At 40.5% G+C, this 18,257-nt stretch overlaps 1 protein-coding gene across 2 annotated transcripts in view; it reads right to left on the reverse strand.

Moving 5' to 3' along the window:
• Positions 1-3,943: 3,943 nt before the first annotated feature.
• snrka (SNF related kinase a) overlaps positions 3,944-18,257 on the reverse strand; it is a 55,030-nt gene continuing 40,716 nt past the window's right edge. The window contains exons 4-7 of one of the 2 annotated variants that reach the window (XM_062422007.1): positions 13,843-13,977; positions 8,625-8,832; positions 8,344-8,456; positions 3,944-5,702 (exon numbers count right to left, since the gene is read on the reverse strand). In XM_062422007.1, the coding sequence (XP_062277991.1) occupies positions 4,514-5,702; positions 8,344-8,456; positions 8,625-8,832; positions 13,843-13,977 (1,645 nt within the window). In that variant the 3' untranslated portion in view covers positions 3,944-4,513. The remainder of the gene's footprint in view (positions 5,703-8,343; positions 8,457-8,624; positions 8,833-13,842; positions 13,978-18,257) is intronic. The other variant, XM_062422006.1, reaches the window with a different exon arrangement.

The following is an 18,257-nucleotide window of genomic DNA, read 5'->3' on the forward strand; positions in this document are numbered from 1 at the left end:
AATAAAACTATAAACAAGGAAATGAAATGTGTGTCTAGTTGTTACCTGATGGATGTTTGAACCGTTATTGGATTTTACTGCTGGAGGCTAAAACATGCTCCACTCTTCACTTCCTATCTGAGTCTGTCCACTTGTTGAAGCTTCTCAATTGTTTTTGTGAGGAAATTAAGAGCGAGTTCATAGAAAGATTGAGACTCGGTGCGTGCCATCTGGTTTGGAAGCTTGAGGGGGGTTTTTACTAGAGTGTCAAGGCTGAAAGATTGAATGTGCCAAGCGTAGAGAGTAAACCTCCTCAGTGTCATATAGCATGTTAATCACCACTGACTGCGTTTCAACACCCTTAATGACCTGGATCACAGCCTCAAGCCAACTGAACTGATTCTATCTTACTCACACTGACTTTAAGTTAGCAGCTCTGAGGAGAAGTTTAGCATCTTTTAGGAGAGTAAATACAGAACTTCCATCAGGTGGACGGACCCACAACTCTATGCATCCTCCTTCTTAATATAAAAAGTACATATTATCATCATTAATATTATATTTAAGTATAAGTAAGTATTATGAGTGATGTAGTATGCAGTATTACAGTAAAAGTAGTGCAGTATTATGAGTGATGTAGTATGCAGTATTACAGTAAAAGTACTGCAGCATTATGAGTGATGTAGTATGCAGTATTACAGTAAAAGTACTGCAGCATTATGAGTGATGTAGTATGCAGTATTACATTAAAAGTACATAAGTATAATGAGTGATGTAGTATGCAGTATTACAGTAAAAGTAGTGCAGTATTATGAGTGATGTAGTATGCAGTATTACAGTAAAAGTACTGCAGTATTATGAGTGATGTAGTATGCAGTATGACAGTAAAAGTACTGCAGTATTATGAGTGAAGTAGTATGCAGTATTACAGTAAAAGTACTGCAGTATTATGAGCGATGTAGTATGCAGTATTACAGTAAAAGTACTGCAGTATTATGAGTGATGTAGTATGCAGTATTACAGTAAAAGTACTGCAGTATTATGAGTGATGTAGTATGCAGTATTACAGTGAAAGTACTGCAGTATTATGAGTGATGTAGTATGCAGTATTACAGTAAAAGTACTGCAGTATTATGAGTGATGTAGTATGCAGTATTACAGTAAAAGTACTGCAGTATTATGAGTGATGTAGTATGCAGTATTACAGTAAAAGTACTACAGTATTGAGTGATGTAGTATGCAGTATTACAGTAAAAGTAGTGCAGTATTATGAGTGATGTAGTATGCAGTATTACAGTAAAAGTACTGCAGTATTATGAGTGATGTAGTATGCAGTATTACAGTAAAAGTACTGCAGTATTATGAGTGATGTAGTATGCAGTATTACAGTAAAAGTACTACAGTATTGAGTGATGTAGTATGCAGTATTACAGTAAAAGTACTGCAGTATTATGAGTGATGTAGTATGCAGTATTACAGTAAAAGTAGTGGTTTGGTCCTCTGACTGATATATTATTATTATGACATCATTATATTATTAATAGTGAAGCATCAGTGTTAGAGCAGCATGTTACTGTTGTAGCTGCTGGAGGTGGAGCTAGTTTACACTACTTTATATACAGTTAGCTAGTTTAGTCCAGTGGTTCCCAACCTAGGGGTGGGGCCCCTCCAAAGGGTCAGCAGATAAATGTGAGGGGTGGTGAGATGATTAATGGGAGAGGAAAGAAGAAAAAACTAAGATCTGATACACAAATGTGTTTCAGTTTTTGGACTTTTTCTCTAATCTTCAGTGTTTTTTTTAAATATTGGATCATTTGAACATTTATTGAAATCGTGAATAAAGAAGAATTATTTAAACTTAATGTAAGAATAAAGACCCAGACGACCACACATATGAGACAGTATTCCACATTTTATTTTTGGATATTACCATAGCTATATGTAACATCTGACAACAGGTATCAACTACAGAATAATACACTGAAGATTTCTGTCAGTTCCAACTTTCCCCTCCCTCTCCCATCATCTTCTTCTTCTTCTCCTGTCGCTTTTTGGTCCAGTAACATTTCTTCTCGCTCCATCTCAGTGTTGCCAAATGTCAAAACATTGAAACACATGCACGTCATTCACCTGGATACAGCTGAGTAAGACAACAGTCAAGAGACCTGACAGTATGAATAGAATCGTGTCGTTTTTTTCCTCACACGGCTTTATTTTTATATCTGAGACACCCATACAGTATTACTAATTATCATAAGGCTAGATTACTGTACAGCTATGCACCAAGAGGTTCACTCTGCTGTTCTAGATGAAGAGAAAGAGCACCATATTTACATCTCTATTTACAGGTTTGTTTAAAAAGAAAAACCCAGACAACAACCAAAAAGAGAAAGAAAACAAATTAAAAGATAGCTTTCCTTTTTTAAATTTTCAGTCCAACATGTGGAATTTTTAAAAAATAAAATGAAAAAATGTTTCTGTACAGATAGCTGCAACACACGGTATAGCTTATTGCCAATGCCCTTTAAAAGTATCCCCCCCCCCCCCCGTTACTCCTTTTCCTCTCTTTCATTTGTTCATCTCTTGGCTTAGCTTTCTCTTTCAAGCTGCGAGTCGGAGGTTTTTTTTCTTTTCTCCTGATTTACTCTAAACCAACGAGACTTTACACCAGCGTCCATCAGCATTAAAAAAAAAAAGAACAAAAAAAACAGCAGATTTGCTCAAAAAACAAAAAGAACAAAAAAAACAAAAAAATGTACAAGTTCTTTTTAAAAAATAAACTTTACTTTGTCAACATACTGTATATACATACTGGACACACACACACACACACACGTGGACACACATTGCGCCTGCATGGAGGTGCAGGTGGGACTTAAAAGAAGCCAGCAGAGGTCAAATCAGAACAAACTGTGTTGGATCTTTGTCTGCAAACAGCAACACAACGTCATGTGAATAAAAAAATAAGAAGAATACCTCTTTTCTGTTTTCGTTTTTTTTTTTTGTTTAAATATATGATCAGCAGTAACATTTCCAAACTTGCTACAGTGTCAGTATTCTCAGCGTGGAGGAGTGCCAACAGCTCGTTCTGCTGTTCCGTTTTTTTTAAAAAGCTAAAAAGTGCGTCGCCTCTGTGAGGAGACGCTCGTCCAAATTTAAAGGGGTAGTGACCGAACAGCTTGTTACAGATAATATGAATGTGTGGAGCTGAATTCATCCTGGTAAACATTAGTTATTAAAAAAGACTTAAAAACAACAGAAAACAGATTGTCTGAGTGCAATATGAGGGTCAGAGAAACCTTTCTTCTTCCCTTCCTCCACTGAAGTGGTCAAAGAGAGTGAAGCTGCTAGAGAGAGGGGAGTGAAGGTGAGAGGTGAAGGAAGGAGGGCAGGATGCTGTTTAACTGGAGTGTGTGTGTGTGTGTGTGTTAAGGTGGAGGTCTGCTAGCTCCACACACTTCTCTCTCCTCCTCTCAGCTGCCTGCTGCCCACCAGCACTTAAACTACAGCAGTCCTTCTCTTCCAGCTGCTCAGCACTGAGCAAAAAGTTGTAATATTATGAGAATAAAGTGATGTAGAAAGTTTTCAATCAAGAATTAACTTGAGAAAACTCCTATCAGAACAATAAATTCATTTTAGGTGGAAAAAAAAAAGTGTAAATTAAATTTTTACACTGTAAATATTTTAAGAATAAGTTAAAATGGAAAGAAACTAAAACAAAAAAGTCATAATTTTACAAGATCTCATATTACAATTTAATTTAATGAGAAGTGTGAAAATAAGTTGCACTTTTACAGAAAATAGTTTCATCTTATAAAATTATAACTTCTCAAAAATTAAGATTTTCCCGTAATATTACTTTATTCTTAAAATATTACAACAGTTTTGTAAAATTATGATCTTTTTCTCATTCACTTTTTTCCAATCATTACACTGGCTTTTAAAACTACAACTTTATTTTGAAATATGACACATTATTTGTAAAATAAGAGATGTTCTCATAAAAATTACAGTTTTATTCTCATAATATTCACTTTGTCCTCTTTATTCTCATATACATTTGTCTCAAAATATTTCAACTTTACTGTTTTTTTTCCCTTGGCGGTGTTAATACTCTGTGACAGCGAAGAAAAGTGCTCTTCTACCTGTTCTCCATCCTCAATCTAGTTTCCATCAAATCCTATTTAAATGTGGACGGCCACATTTTATTTTGAAGGGCAGGTTAGGGGACAAAATAAATGAAGGAGAGGATTAAAAACTGAAAACACATCATGACTCATGTTAAAAGCAAAGGGAGCAGTGCAGCTCAGACATGAACACACACAGACACAGTGAGGAGCAGCAGGAGGCAGCTGTGTTGATGAGTTCTGCTGCACCAACCGGGACCAGAGGACCAGTAGTGTGTTCTCATGAAGGGGGACAGATGGAGACCCGGACAGGTGAACATGGAGGGTAACGAGGAGGAGTGGGAGAGGGGGGGTGTCCGGCTGTGTGTGGTGGTGTGGGGGTGATGGTCCAACAGAGGGTGGGAGCCTCAGATGACCTGGCAGCAGCTGGCTGGAGCTGAGGTACAGAGCAGACCATCTCTGGAGCCCCCGCCCCGCTGGATGTTAACAGAGATGGTCTTCTCACACAGAGGTAGTTGTAGCACGCCGTTTTTCAGAGCGCTCAGGTTGCCGTGTGCGTCCCTGCCGCCTGGCATCGCCTGCAGGCCGGGGGAGCCGTGCAGCGCCGCCTTGCGGTGGTGCTGGGCGACGTGAGAGCGAGGCAGGGCGGTGTTGCAGGAGGTGTTGGTGGTGGGGAGGGTGATGGTGTCCAGACTCCCGGTTGAGCCGATGCACATCCTCCAGGTGGATTTCTCCTGGATTTTCACGTTCCCTCCTGACAGGCTGCGAGGGTCTATGATGAACTTCCCCCCGGCTCCACCTCCTCCTCCCCCTCCTCCTCGACCCGCCCGCCCCCCGCGGTGGTGCTGCAGCTGGGAGCTGAGGCACAGGCTCATCAGCTTCAGGCTCTCCACCAGCTCCGTGCTGCGGCTGGCGGTGCGGGAGGAGCGGGACAGAGCGGTGAGGGAGGGGGCAGTGGTGCTGCTGTTGTTACAACAACTGGAGGGGCTGTCCTGTCCTTTATTACCCCCTCCTCCTCCACCTCCACCTCCGCCTCCCCCTCCTCCTCCATTCCCACCCGCTCCAGGAGGACTCCCCCTGTCAGGACCAGAAGTTCCCCCTCCCTCTCCGGGGGGTTTCCCCTGCCCTGAGCTGCTGCCTCCCCCGTTGCCCCCCGAGCTCCCGGGCGGCCCCTCGCTGCTGTCCCTTCTGTTCCAGCCGTAGTTGAATCCAGAGTCTTTGTCCAGGCGTCTCCTGTGGCTCTCTGAGTCGTCGTCGCTGGTCTCGGAGCTGGAGCAGGACGAGCCTCGGCCCTGGCTCTTGCGGCGGTGGTAGCGCTTCTGCGAGGACCCCGGGGACGACGAGGCCCCGGAGCTCAGGCTGGCGGCGTTTCCCGCCATGTTCATCTTGAGGCGGCTGAGTTTGGGCGGCAGACCCTCGTCCATGTCGAAGTCGTCGTCAGACTCGCCCTCCTCCTCAAAGATCTGGTTCAGCACCGGGGCGCTCTTCCTGGAGGTCAGCCGGTTGGTGATGGAGGGGGGCTTACGCCGCAGGATCACCTGGGTCGCGAGGGGGGCCCGGTCGTGCTCTTCCTCCTCCTCCTCATCCTCCTCCACCCTGAAACACAACGAGACATGATTGATTATCTGTATGCTAACATGATAATGGAATTTATTAACAGCACACATCATTATATAGTTAGTTATAGAATTTAAACATCATTATGACACCAGTGGTCTGTTACTTGTGTCTTTAGATGTTTGTTGTCTGTTTTTCTTTTAGATTGATCATCCAATGAAAACCATGAAACCTGTATTTCCACTTTTTATGAGTTTGACATTTTCCTACAGATGGATTGTGACTGTTCTCCTCTATCTAGTGTCAGTTTGTGACATTTAAAGAAGAGAGAGGAGATCTGGAAGTACTTCTGGGTGAAATAAGACTGAAAACACAGGAACAGTTTTAAGTCTTTGGTGGAGGTGAGCTGATGATTCCAGGAGGTCTGCATCCATTTTTCGTCACTTTGTTGTAGATAGACAAATCCAAGTGTGCCAAATCACTGTCAACCCTACACATAAAGCAGTGGTCTTTTTTTTGGCATTGCTAGGAAGAAGAGGGGGAAGTCCTCAGAAGACAGAGAGTGAGGACGGCAGAGCAGGACTACCTGAACACCTTCCTAAAGTTCCATCTAACTACTGTAGGTCCTCTTGGTTGAAGATGTACCTGGAGTCTGTGTTTAAGTCCATCAGTCACACACAGTCCAGTACAGCGTCTGTCAAGACCAAATGTTGCCAACATTTTCAAAGACTTCAATCTGTTCTGTTCAGTTCTCCAGAGAAACATTGCATTAAAAATACACTGTTAGAACATGAAGCAGAAGGACAAAGAAGCAGCAGGCAAGAAGATCTTGATGTCATGTATGGATCTACCAAACTGCAAGCCTCTGCTCTCTATTATAAGACCAGCTCAATGTCCATAACATCACCATCTCTGACATTTCATCACGTGCTGCATCACATTACTTGTAGCATTATGTTGAAGCTGCTCTCTCTTCATACATCGAGCGCTTTCTACAAGCAAAGCGGTCGTATGAAGAGTTTCCTGCTACTGAAGAACAGAAGCCAGGAAATAGAAGTCTCTTGAAAGAGGTCACACATAAATGGAGTGACTGTGTGAATTGGGTGATGGAGAAAAGATTGACAGATTGAGACATCTGTGTTCCAGCTGAGCGTGCTGCAGTGATCTGAGGTGTTCTCTCCAATCCCAGGCTGTGTCATGTGAGCTACGTGGATCAGTTTGTTCAAGAACTTCAGCCAAGAGAACATCTGCAAGTCCTTCAGACCAGGAGGAACCGCTGGAGATCCAACAGTGCATGACCTCCAAGCTATAACTCTTGTTCTCCTCTATCACTGTCCTTCTTTTTCCTTCCAGTTTCTTCTATCCATCCATGGATCCACAAGGTACTACAGTAGGGCTGGGTATCGTTTAAAAAAAAATCAATATACCAGTACCAATCTAAGTACCCTTAAAGTGATACTGATACCAACTTAGTACTTCATTTGATATCCATTCCACATTTAGTGTTCTGTCTTTTATTAGGTGTAACAGGTGTGTAGTGTAGATACACTTTAGAGCGTTTAGGTGGCATCTTGGCTGCTGAACTGCTAAGTGTGCTAATTCAAATTCACCACGACCTCACCACCACAGACGGGTTGTAGCTGCTGTGGCAGTGGGCCAATCACATGTCGCATTAAATCCAAGAACGCTTGCGTTGCTCTGAGCAAGTTCATATGATTTGATGGGAGACGTTTCCGTACTATTTGGTATTGATTTATTTCGGTCAATACCTCAAAAGGTATTGAGTACCGATATCCAGCCCTACTCAACATGGATGGCATGGAGTATGTAGAGTACAAGATTCTCAGCTCTTATCTGTGCTTATCTGTCACCATCCTTCATGAACAAGAGCAGAGTCACCACAGTGTCCCTGCTGTCCACATCTACTCAGACTATTAAAGATCTGAAGTTCAAACACCTGCACTTAGTCTGATTCAGTCACACTGATGAGTGTTGAAGATGGTTTAAACACTACACTAGACTATATTGACCCTTTACATTATTAAATGATTCATTATATTGATTTCAATGTTAAATATTAAAACAGTATAAAAAAAGTGTTGGAACATGTAAGGTAGCTATCTATAAGTTACTACCAGAGTTGGACATACAGGAGACTTGAGACTTGCCTATTTCAACTTGCAGTAAAAACCATCCATGTTAGTCTATTTAAAATGTTCAACAGTTCACTGATGACTATGTTAAGATAGATTTTCATTTGCAATGCTGAATGCGTCTAATGTCAGTGTTTTACTTTTATTTTGTAAGTTAGTTTCTAAGGATAAAAGTTTTTCAATGGCCCTGGAAAAAGAGATTTTCAGTGATGATTAGTTATAGTGTGGAATTATTTACAGATGGATGAGTGCTGTACTGTTCTCATTTTAAAAGCTGTTTACATAGATTTTATCAGATACTTTATCCTCTCAGTGTTTTTAACCTCTGACAGAGAAACTCAATTTCATTTACATTCTTCTTCTGTTGATTAATGAGCACTGTTTCTGCTAAATAAACTAAAGCTGTGGTTTTTAATATTCTGTAATCCCTGCTGTAGATTCAAGCCTTGCATCATAAACTCTCCAATAAAACCGTAAAGCTATCTGAATCCCAGACCTGTGTTAAAATGATGTGAAATGCTTCAGACCTGAATAAGCAGGCTCTCTGCTTGGCTCCAGCTGAGGTGGAAGGAGCGGGGGTCCTGTGGGGCCCGGAGCCAGACCCGGGAGCAGAGCCTGAGGCAGCAGCAGCACCGGCTTCCTGGAACCAGATGATGCATTATAATTAATTAGAACAGTGTGGACAGCTTGAATCGTGAATGAAGCTGCTGAGGTGTCCACGGTATCATTTTTTAGACACAGAGAATAAACATTTAAATCATGTAACGTTACAGAAACACTAACCCATCATCTGACTGTGTGTATTGACCTGTATTACCTGTGTTGGACCCGCGGAGTCCATCACTGTGGTTTCCTCTCGTCGGCTCAGCTCCAGCAGGCCTTTGGAGCGATGTCCGTTGAGCAGGTTCTCGGCGCTGCGGGCTGGAGACTGAGGACCTCCGGCATGAGAGATGGAGGACGCCGCCAAGCTGTCCTCTATATCCTGGTGCATGTCCACTCTGGTGGGCCAGGACTGCCTGCAGAGAAGAAGACGACACAGGGAGGGAATCAGCTTGGAGTTGAATTATCTTTTTTTTTTATCATTAAAAAGGCTTTTACTGGCTTCTGGCAGGAGGCTTTGCTCCTCTCAGAGATAAATATAGATTATTTACAGACTAATATAGACAACAGTGTGAGTGAGCTGAGAACAAAGAGCAGGGACTACTTCAAAGATGCTGTGAAGAAGCTGTTCAGCACTGAAATATAGAAATGTATTGTTCTTCTGACCCAGAGGAGAAGAATACATCACACTATCTTTACTACACTGCTATATGTGTAATAGAAATCAGAACTTCTCTTATCTCATCAAGTCAACAGATGATGTTAGGTGACGGTGATGTTTCTGTATTAAACCACAGCACTGAATAATGCACCAATAATTAAATAGAGTGTGAGTAGAATTGGAGAAAGGAGGAACAGAGTTTGTGTAGCTGATTAGTCAGCAGCAGAGAGAGAGAGAGAGAGAGAGAGAGAGAGAGAGAGAGAGAGAGAGAGAGAGAGAGAGAGAGAGAGAGAGAGAGAGAGAGAGAGAGAGAGAGCAGTAAGAGATAACACTTTATTTATCTATAGTAGAGTGAAAGCCTTGTATGATCTGTGTTACAGGTCTCAATGTTTAACTTTATTGAAATAATAAGGACTGTATTCTGTAACCAGATGTTTGAGGTGCATGTTCAGACATTGTTTGAATCAATACTTTATATTGTTTGTTTTTTATTGGTCACATCATCAGTTCCTTCTTCTGTTTGGCTGACTGGTAGTAGCTCATCAGTTAACTCAGTGGTGCAGGTGTGAAAAGGCTTCAAGGTAGCAGCGTCTTGGTGCTGAGTTACAGTAATAGTATAGTAGTAGTAGTAGTAGTAGTAGTAGTATAGATTGAGAGGGAGAGACCTGACACTTGAGTTATGTGTTGCCTTGACAACTGAAAGCTGACTACCTCCAGCTTAAAATCCGATTTGGAACAACCAACAACAACGAAAGCTCCTAGGTTGCCTCTGACTGTCAGACCTCACTTGCTGCACTGTAATTTATAACATTAGTCGTCACCACGTGCACGCACTTTATGTTAGAGAATGAGATTAACCCAGACACATCAGGAACCCCTTAAGAACCACATGACATCATACATAATTGACATGTATGGTTAAACTTGCTTCTTGTTCAAATATTCTCATAAATACCAATTTCCTGGTAAAGAAATCTTACTTTTTCTTTTTGAATACACATGTAGTAAAACACTTTTCTGAGTGGAGTGGGACTTTAAGCTAAGTCTTTAACATGGGTCAAACTCCTACACTTCCCATACGGCAATTGACTAATGTCTTTCATTAGATCCTCCCGGCCTGCTGAACTCCACGGCTCAACTTTTTAAAAAGCTTTCTGGTATAAACTGAAGTCATCCAACACTGCTGACATCACTATGACATGAGAGTAACAGAGGACATTAAACAGCTGTTTTTCAGGCTGTGTTGTAGTCCCAGTGACATGTAAGCTGAAATCGATGTGTGCCCCTTTAAAAGCATCAACATCAAGTGTGTGAACTGACCTCTTCTCTTCCACCTTTCACACAGTTGATGGGACACTTTCTGTAGTGCAAACTGTTACCGTGGTTACCAGGCCATTTGTGCCGACATTTTAATTGAAAATGGAAAAAACTGCTGTCTTGTTTAGGCTTTTTAATACAGGGAGAGGAGGGTCAGTGCTGGGATATGTTAGTCCTTATGTGTGTGTGGCTTTTTTGGATAGAATAAACATATGTAGGTGCTATATGTTATGCCATATTCTCAGCTTTAATGATGTATTCTTTGTTGAGTTATTACATGATTCAAACCCTTGATACTGAGCTTCAAAGTTGTTTTTTGACTTTGGAAAAAGCAGCAGACTTAATGAAACGCTCCAGAACTCAACAGACCCTGGTTTAAGATGGTCTTTTCAACTTCTATTTCAAAAGTTGAGACTGAAACATAAACACCACCTGCTGAGGAAGCTCGACTGCTACGACCAAAAGCACCAGGACAACTACTAAATGGACTTTAGGGTGAGATCATCTTTTTAAAACCTTGGTTCTGTATTTCTGTCTTAAGACTAAATTGAGCACTGAGGCATTGGAGTTAATTAGCAGGACCACAGCTCAAGTATTCAGTGTCAGAGGATCATTAAACACCTTGTATGGATGCTAATTTGATATTAAAATAAAAAGCAGAGCAGCACTTGAACTAACTACTCTATTTGATTTAAAACACAAATGCCTAATGATAAAAATGATGGTCTCTGTTGTTTATGATGGTAAGTGAATGTCTGAACTTGATTGAGGAAGTTAGGGGGGGGGAGTGTGAACAAACAGTGAGACTGAGCGATTCCCTCGACAGCGCGCCGAAGAGTCAGAAAACAATTAATCCCAAAAGAGCGTCTGTTAGCTCGACACACACATGAATGCACTCTCACTGACTGGAGCCGACATTTGCATACAAACACTGGCAAACATCTGAGACTACATCCACACGGAGGAGGAGAAATCTGAGAACACTCATACAAAACTACTTGGGTTTTTTCAGGTCACTTCCACAAGTCTGACAGTACCGTTTGATGTGTGTGTGTGTGTGTGAAGTGGCTCCTGGTATGTGGGTCAGTCTGAGCCAATTAGCCGAGGTCTCCTTTAAACACATTAGTCACTATCTTGTGCTTGGGGATCACAGCGCAGGAGGCTAAAGATTCATTTCACCAGGCTGCTGCTACTGCTCCGCTACACCTCTCTGATCTCCTCCTACTGAGACAACAGAGCGGAGGCACCGCCGTCATATCAAGTACTTAATAAAGCATGAAGATAAAGGTGGTGACCATAACTCTAAATAAGTCAAGCTAGCAGCGTGGCTCTAGTGTTTAGTCCAGGCTGAAATAACCGCTGTACTTTGTTTTAATTGTGCTACTAAACAAATATTAGCATAAAAATACTAAAGATGGTAAATTTGATACCAACTAAACATCAACATGCTAGCACTATTACTGTTTTGCTCATGGATGTATTATAAGAGCGTTGCCAATTTTCCCAGTGGTCACTGGTGGTATTGTAGCTAAAAAATCTCCCTGTGGCCCAAAAAGCCTTTCCCTCATAGACCACCATTGTAAAAGAGACGTCTGTAAAACTATGACAGGGCATCTCGAACAGCAGACAAGGTCAATTATGACACTTTCTGTTATGAATTTTTGATGCATGGAGATTTTATATTTGTAAAACTTTCCTCAAGCTGAGAAAAGCTATTTAGAAATCTGTGACGTCATCACAATGTAAAGTCTGTGTGGACTCAACGGTGGCGCCAGTGGAGGAAACACTACTGCACATATTCAACTCTCATAATACATCCATGTTTAAGCCTTTTTAACATGACGACCATGGATGTATTATGATGTATTCACCTGAATGAAAACTGCTCACCAAGATTAAAAAAAAGAAAAAAAAGAGTCTTCTAGCTTCTGTGTTTGTCTCCTTTTTGTGTGTTGCACTGCACATGCTCAGTAGGGTTTGTCCTGCTAGCCCATAGACTTCACACTGGTGACATGACACACTTAAAAACAGCTTTTCTAGGCTTTAGGAAAGTTTTATACATATATAACCGTCATGGATTAAAAGAAATCAAAGTGTAATCATTGTTTGCAGTTGGAGGTGCCTGTCAACCGTTTTATAGTGGTCTCTTTTATATAGTGGTTTATTGAGAAAATGCTTTTTGGGTTGTTGACACTGGGACAAATAGGCAGCAAGGTGGAGCGCCGGTGCTGTATCAGCTCTTTATACATCCATGATGCTGACATGAGCATTTATCACAAAGTGCCGCTGTGCTTACGTACAACCTCACAGGACTGCTAGCATCTCTGTAGACTCTAAAGTTTTGTTTAGACATCACAGAGATATTCTGATTATACAATATGATGCAGGTAGCCACCATACAGACCTACAGACAGAAGCTCCACCTTACTCAGTGTTTGTGCAGGTCGCTGTTGATGTGGACATTGTCCTACTGTCTGTAGTGCTGAAAAATGTGATGAGTCATGTTTCCTCTGTTGTGTCTTGTATCTGAGATGGCCTTTCCACCTGTTCTCCTCTGTCTCCATCTGTTCTTTTACCCAAACCTATTCAGCATCACTCAACTTCAACCTCAACTAGCATCTAGTTAAGAGGAGACTTGCAGTAAAAATAAACAACAGTTGCCTTTTTGCTCTAAATCGATGCATTAAAGCATTGTTTAGATGTAAAGGAGCCTCTGTGGATCAGAAAGAAGGAATGTGGCGGGAGTCTTGCCAGTGTTTCATAGCCACAGCTGTCCTGCTGACGTCCACTCTCGCTGCTCCTTTCCTTATTTGTTCCTCTCCTCTGTCCTCCTTCCTTTTATAACTGAACATTGCTGCTCTGGTCTTCCTTTTAAGAGGAACAATGTTGGCAAGCAAACAAAGAGGAAAGATCTAGACTGTTAAAGGGATCAACTGGGATGTATTTTTGTATAGTTGTCACCATTATGATGAGCGACTGCAGCCAAACTTTGATCAACAGTGATGAACGACGGAAAATCTAAGAGTCTGAGATCCAGAATTAAAACATTATGGAAAGTATGTTAATAGCTCAACGTATTACCTCTGTGCGTCTCCTCTGAGCCCAGCAGCAACATCATAATAATGCAGGTGGTGATCCAGTGAACCCAGAAATGGAAATGAAACCTTTGCAGATGTCACACGGCCTTAAGTAACTGTGGCTCGGCTCTGCAAAGTGGAGCCAAGCAGGCTGCGGTGTGAGGCGGTGGAGCGAGATAGGTCAATTATCCTCCTCTCAGCTCATACTGTGACTCAGATAGTCATTATGATGAGGAACTGTGATATGTCGTACTCGTCCTCTCCTCTAAAAATCTGGATTTCTCCACTGGCTATAGCTTGGGAAAGGTAGATTTTTCAGACTTTGCTTCCTTGCGACTGTGCACAATCACAACATATGGGTGTAACTTTACCTGAATTGTGCCTTGATGTTGCTGGGGCTGGAGGAGCGAGTCTGGACCTCCTTCTCCTGCTTCTCCCTCAGGATCCTCTCTGCTAGCAGGTAGTACGTGGCTGTGATGTGGTTGTATTTGTTGGTCTCCAGAGCTCTGAAATAGACACATTTGCATCGTCAGCATACAATGATTAGTCGCCATTGATTGCAACTATTTTGATAATTGATGAATCATTTGGAGTGGTTTTTAAGACAAAAATTTCCAAATTTTCTGATTCAAACTTCTTAAATGTCAATATTTTCTGTTTTCTTTAGTCTTCTATGACAGTAAATTCAACATCTTTGGGTTGTGGAATGGTGGACTGAGCAAAACAAGACATTTGAAGACATCACACTGGGCTTTGGGGAAAAGTGATCAACATCTTTTTACCATTTTTGGACATTTTGAAGACCAAGCGTATCGATTTTCTGACATTTTATAGTAGGGCCCGACCCCTTGTATCTGTCAGCCAATATTAACGGCCGATATTTGCCTCTCACAGTTAATATCGGTATCTGTGTTTACGTTGTCCGATAAGTGCTGATACTTTTGTAACGATAAAGGCTGCATATATGCATATTTGACTTACTTGTTTTTTTGTTCTGTGTTCTTTATCTATACTTATAATCATTTAATTCCCTGTGAAGTTTACTGTTTCAGTTCATTATTGTTATTAAACTGTAAAATATCACACCTTCTTTACAAGTGTTTGATATCCACATTTGAGGGATTACGGCAAAAAATATGTGTTTATGTATACATTCTGTCCATATAAGATTATCAGAGTTTCAGACCTTTTTTATTCCCTAATATCGGTACCAGCCTCAAAACTCAGTGTCAGTCAGGCCCTGTTTTAAAGATCAAACAATAATTCGATTAAATTTAAAAAATTGCTAGCAGATTCATTGATTTGCCGCCCTAGAGGAGGCACAACAGCACTGTTTTTCCATCCAGTCAAAAGTCAGGCCTGGAGCAGGTCATGTTGCCAGACGGGACATGTGGTTGTCAAGTTTTAGATTCCCAATTATCTAACCGCAGTATTTGCATCGGCAGAGAGCCAAGTCTGCATTCCACAGAGACACAGAGACAGAGCAGAGACAATTCAACTGGACACAATGTGGAAGTGCAGCATGACTGTACTCAAACTTGCCGGGACTCGTCTGAAGGAATGTTGCACATATTCAAATATACACATCTAATTAAAATATGTTTTTAATCACTGTCATTATCATTATGGTTCTCCAACACTATACTAGTATCAAAAGCATTACATTGATTTGCATTTAAACAAAGTTTAATTCAAGATATAGTACATACAGTATAGTATACAACATATAGTATTGCAGATATTACACTTATTTCTATACTTACCATGTATATGAGGTGTTTTATAGGAGGTTATATAGGAAGTGTTTTTGAGGGAGTAACTATTTTTTTCCCACCTATATAGCTCCTTTTTTCTAATACCCTTAAAAATAATGTTAACATTATATTGCACATAATGTAATACCCTTAATTTGCCTCAGGCAAAACATTTTCATTATATTATCTTAAATCTTTCTCATTTTCCTGTCAGGTCTGCTCACAGGAGTGTTAAAATGGTCTCACAACAAATTAAACAGTGTGTATTGGTATTAGTGGACCAAGAAACAATTAGACAATATTAAATATAAGACTCGTCATCAGAGCAGCACTGTACTGTGACAGAAAGTTAGAGGCTAAAAAAACTAAGTAGAGAGCTCCATGATTAAGAGGCAGTGGAGGGATGTTATACTACATTAACATTCAAGTGTCTTTCCCCTCGTGGAGAGTCTGACTAGTTATGACTTGTTCGACAGGTCTGGACCAATCGCAGACGTCTTGTAAAACGCACCTATACCTAAGAGAATATTCTAACCACTAACAATGAATCTGTTTATACAAGTGCTTCTTGCATGAGGCACAATGTGTTTCTCCTTGGAAAAACCAACAATATAAGACAATGTAAGTCTAGAGGTTGAATTGTGAAACTATACTGTGTGACCTGTGCTATCCAAACCATCAAATTCTAAATACACCAAAATAAACTCTACTTTCATAAGGCACTTATACTAAGAAAGGTGATATTTCTTTATGTCTATAACTGAGGGCATAGTGGGTGATGGTATACTTGGGTGTATTATATTGAAACGTGTTCCTAATATTTTGCCCCCCCTCCCATTTAAGTTAATGGAGTGGACAAAATATTAGAAACACCATTCAATATAATGCACTCCACTACCCATAAAGTAGAATTATCAGCTTTCTGACAATGTCAACACAAACTGAAAATGTATCAGCTTCATAAAAGAGTTATAGCAGAGCTGTTGTATTGGATTGCATTAGATTGCACAGGTGTACCGCATAATGCCGCTGAGTGTATTATGTTATAGCCTGACCTTCTGACCCTGGTAAAATCTGTATAGAGAGAAGCACATCTTTTTACCTCCCTGTGCAGCCAGTAGGATTAGAGCTGAAGCTCTGCATATTAATGAAACTAATCAAATCTTCAGGACTGCTTCCAACAGCTGGATACACAGGAGGAGGGAGAGCATTTCTGGACTGTGTATGTATGCTTCCATGTGTCTGTGTGTATGTGTCCTGTGTTTGTTGAGAAAACAATTCATATACAAAAGGTTAAGTGGGGTTAGAATTGAAAATCCCCTTAGATATGATTCATACATGTTGTGAAGACAACAACAGGTATTATTTTTATATTTATTTCAAATATTACACCCCTGTAAAGTTGGAGTTAGAAAAACATAATAAACGTATAAAGGCAGGCATTTAACCAGATGAAGAGAAGCAGTCTTAATAAAATCGTTCCAGCAGCACAAAGGGATTTGAGTCATTTACTGGTATGCTTTTTATGTGAAACATCTATATGAAGTGTTGCATTCCACTGAAAGAAAAATAGTCAAGTACAAAGGAAATAAGGTCATAATTAGTGAATGGAAACAACATTTCTGTTGAAAGAGAAACTGCTGAGTATGACAGGAATTCACTGTTGTTCCTGAAGAAAATTAGTGCTGTGGAATTCCATGTGTGAGTCATTACAGTACAGGTATTTGACCCTCTGTCAATCTGTTCTCATGCAGCCTTTATTTGTTTGGAACAGATAGTATTTGAACTATTTTTTGAATACTGTATTTGTATATTTATTTTAATAGAAGTGTTGAGCTGGGACGTTCTGGTGGCCAACTGTGAACGGCGTAATGCTCCAACTAATGATTGATTTCATTATCGATTAATCAGTTGGTCAATAAAGCGTCAGAAAGTAATGAAAATTAAGTTAGAATATCCCGAACTCGAAGATGACATCTTTAAATGTCTTGTCCAGCAACCAAAGATATTTAGTTACTATCATGTATGATAAAGAAAAGTTTTAAATCATCACATTTGAGAGGTGGAAACCAACACTTCTTAGCCATGTTTGCTTTATAACCATTATAAAAATAGTTGAATAATGCTTGTATTTCTAGAACTGCACTGTCATTTCCTTGCCTCTGTCATTCCATAACTGTTCCTTCACTTCCTGTCATTTCTACTGTTACATAAAAAAATGCCAAAAATACAATATAATACATATAATACTGAGCTGTTACACCAGCCTGACTTATCTTATCAACTAACACCATCTGTTTTATATAATTATCACATTTTCATTACATATGAAATACAAAGCATCCTATTTAACACTGTTTAGCACACACTTATTTTTTTTTAAGTTAAAAATATCCAAATGTTTGTGTGCGGTCTCATTTGTGTAGCATCAACACAGGTCTTTTAATATGGAAGGGGCTTATAAAGTCAGGTTAAGACTAAATAGTTTGCTAAAGTTTGTCACTGTTTCTGATTTTTTTTTCTTCATATTCTTTGTTGGTGTCTTTAGTTTATTTTTATGCTTTTTGTGCTTCTTTGTGTTGTCTTTTGTCTTCCATTATCTCAGGACCATGTTAGAAATCTGCGTCTGATAATCCATGAATAAAATCAATCAATCAATCAATCAATCAATCAATCAATGAAGTGAATGCACTTAAAAACCCTCAGCACATGTTAAGTGTCTCCTGTGAGCTCTGGTTGGAGCAGAACATAAAGGGTGAACTCTGCTGAAAAACCCTCCATCAGAAACTGCTATTAATAAATCTGGTGCCGATGCCCACGTTTAATCAAGTGAGGGCACGGCTAATTGACTGGCAGGCGTAGGAATTGTGCGCTGAAGTGTGAGAGCCAATCAGAACTGTGTGCTGTAACCCGAGCGAGCGCTGTAGTGAATGAAAAAGCTGGCAGACTTGGGAGACGTGGCCTCTTTGTAGCGTGCTGGCTGTGATGCTGAGGCGAGGTCTCTGCTGTGTGACACTCCAAGCTTTTGAGAG

Source organism: Scomber scombrus, chromosome 7 (assembly GCF_963691925.1).
Source record: "Scomber scombrus chromosome 7, fScoSco1.1, whole genome shotgun sequence".
Classification (NCBI taxonomy): Eukaryota; Metazoa; Chordata; class Actinopteri; order Scombriformes; family Scombridae; genus Scomber; species Scomber scombrus.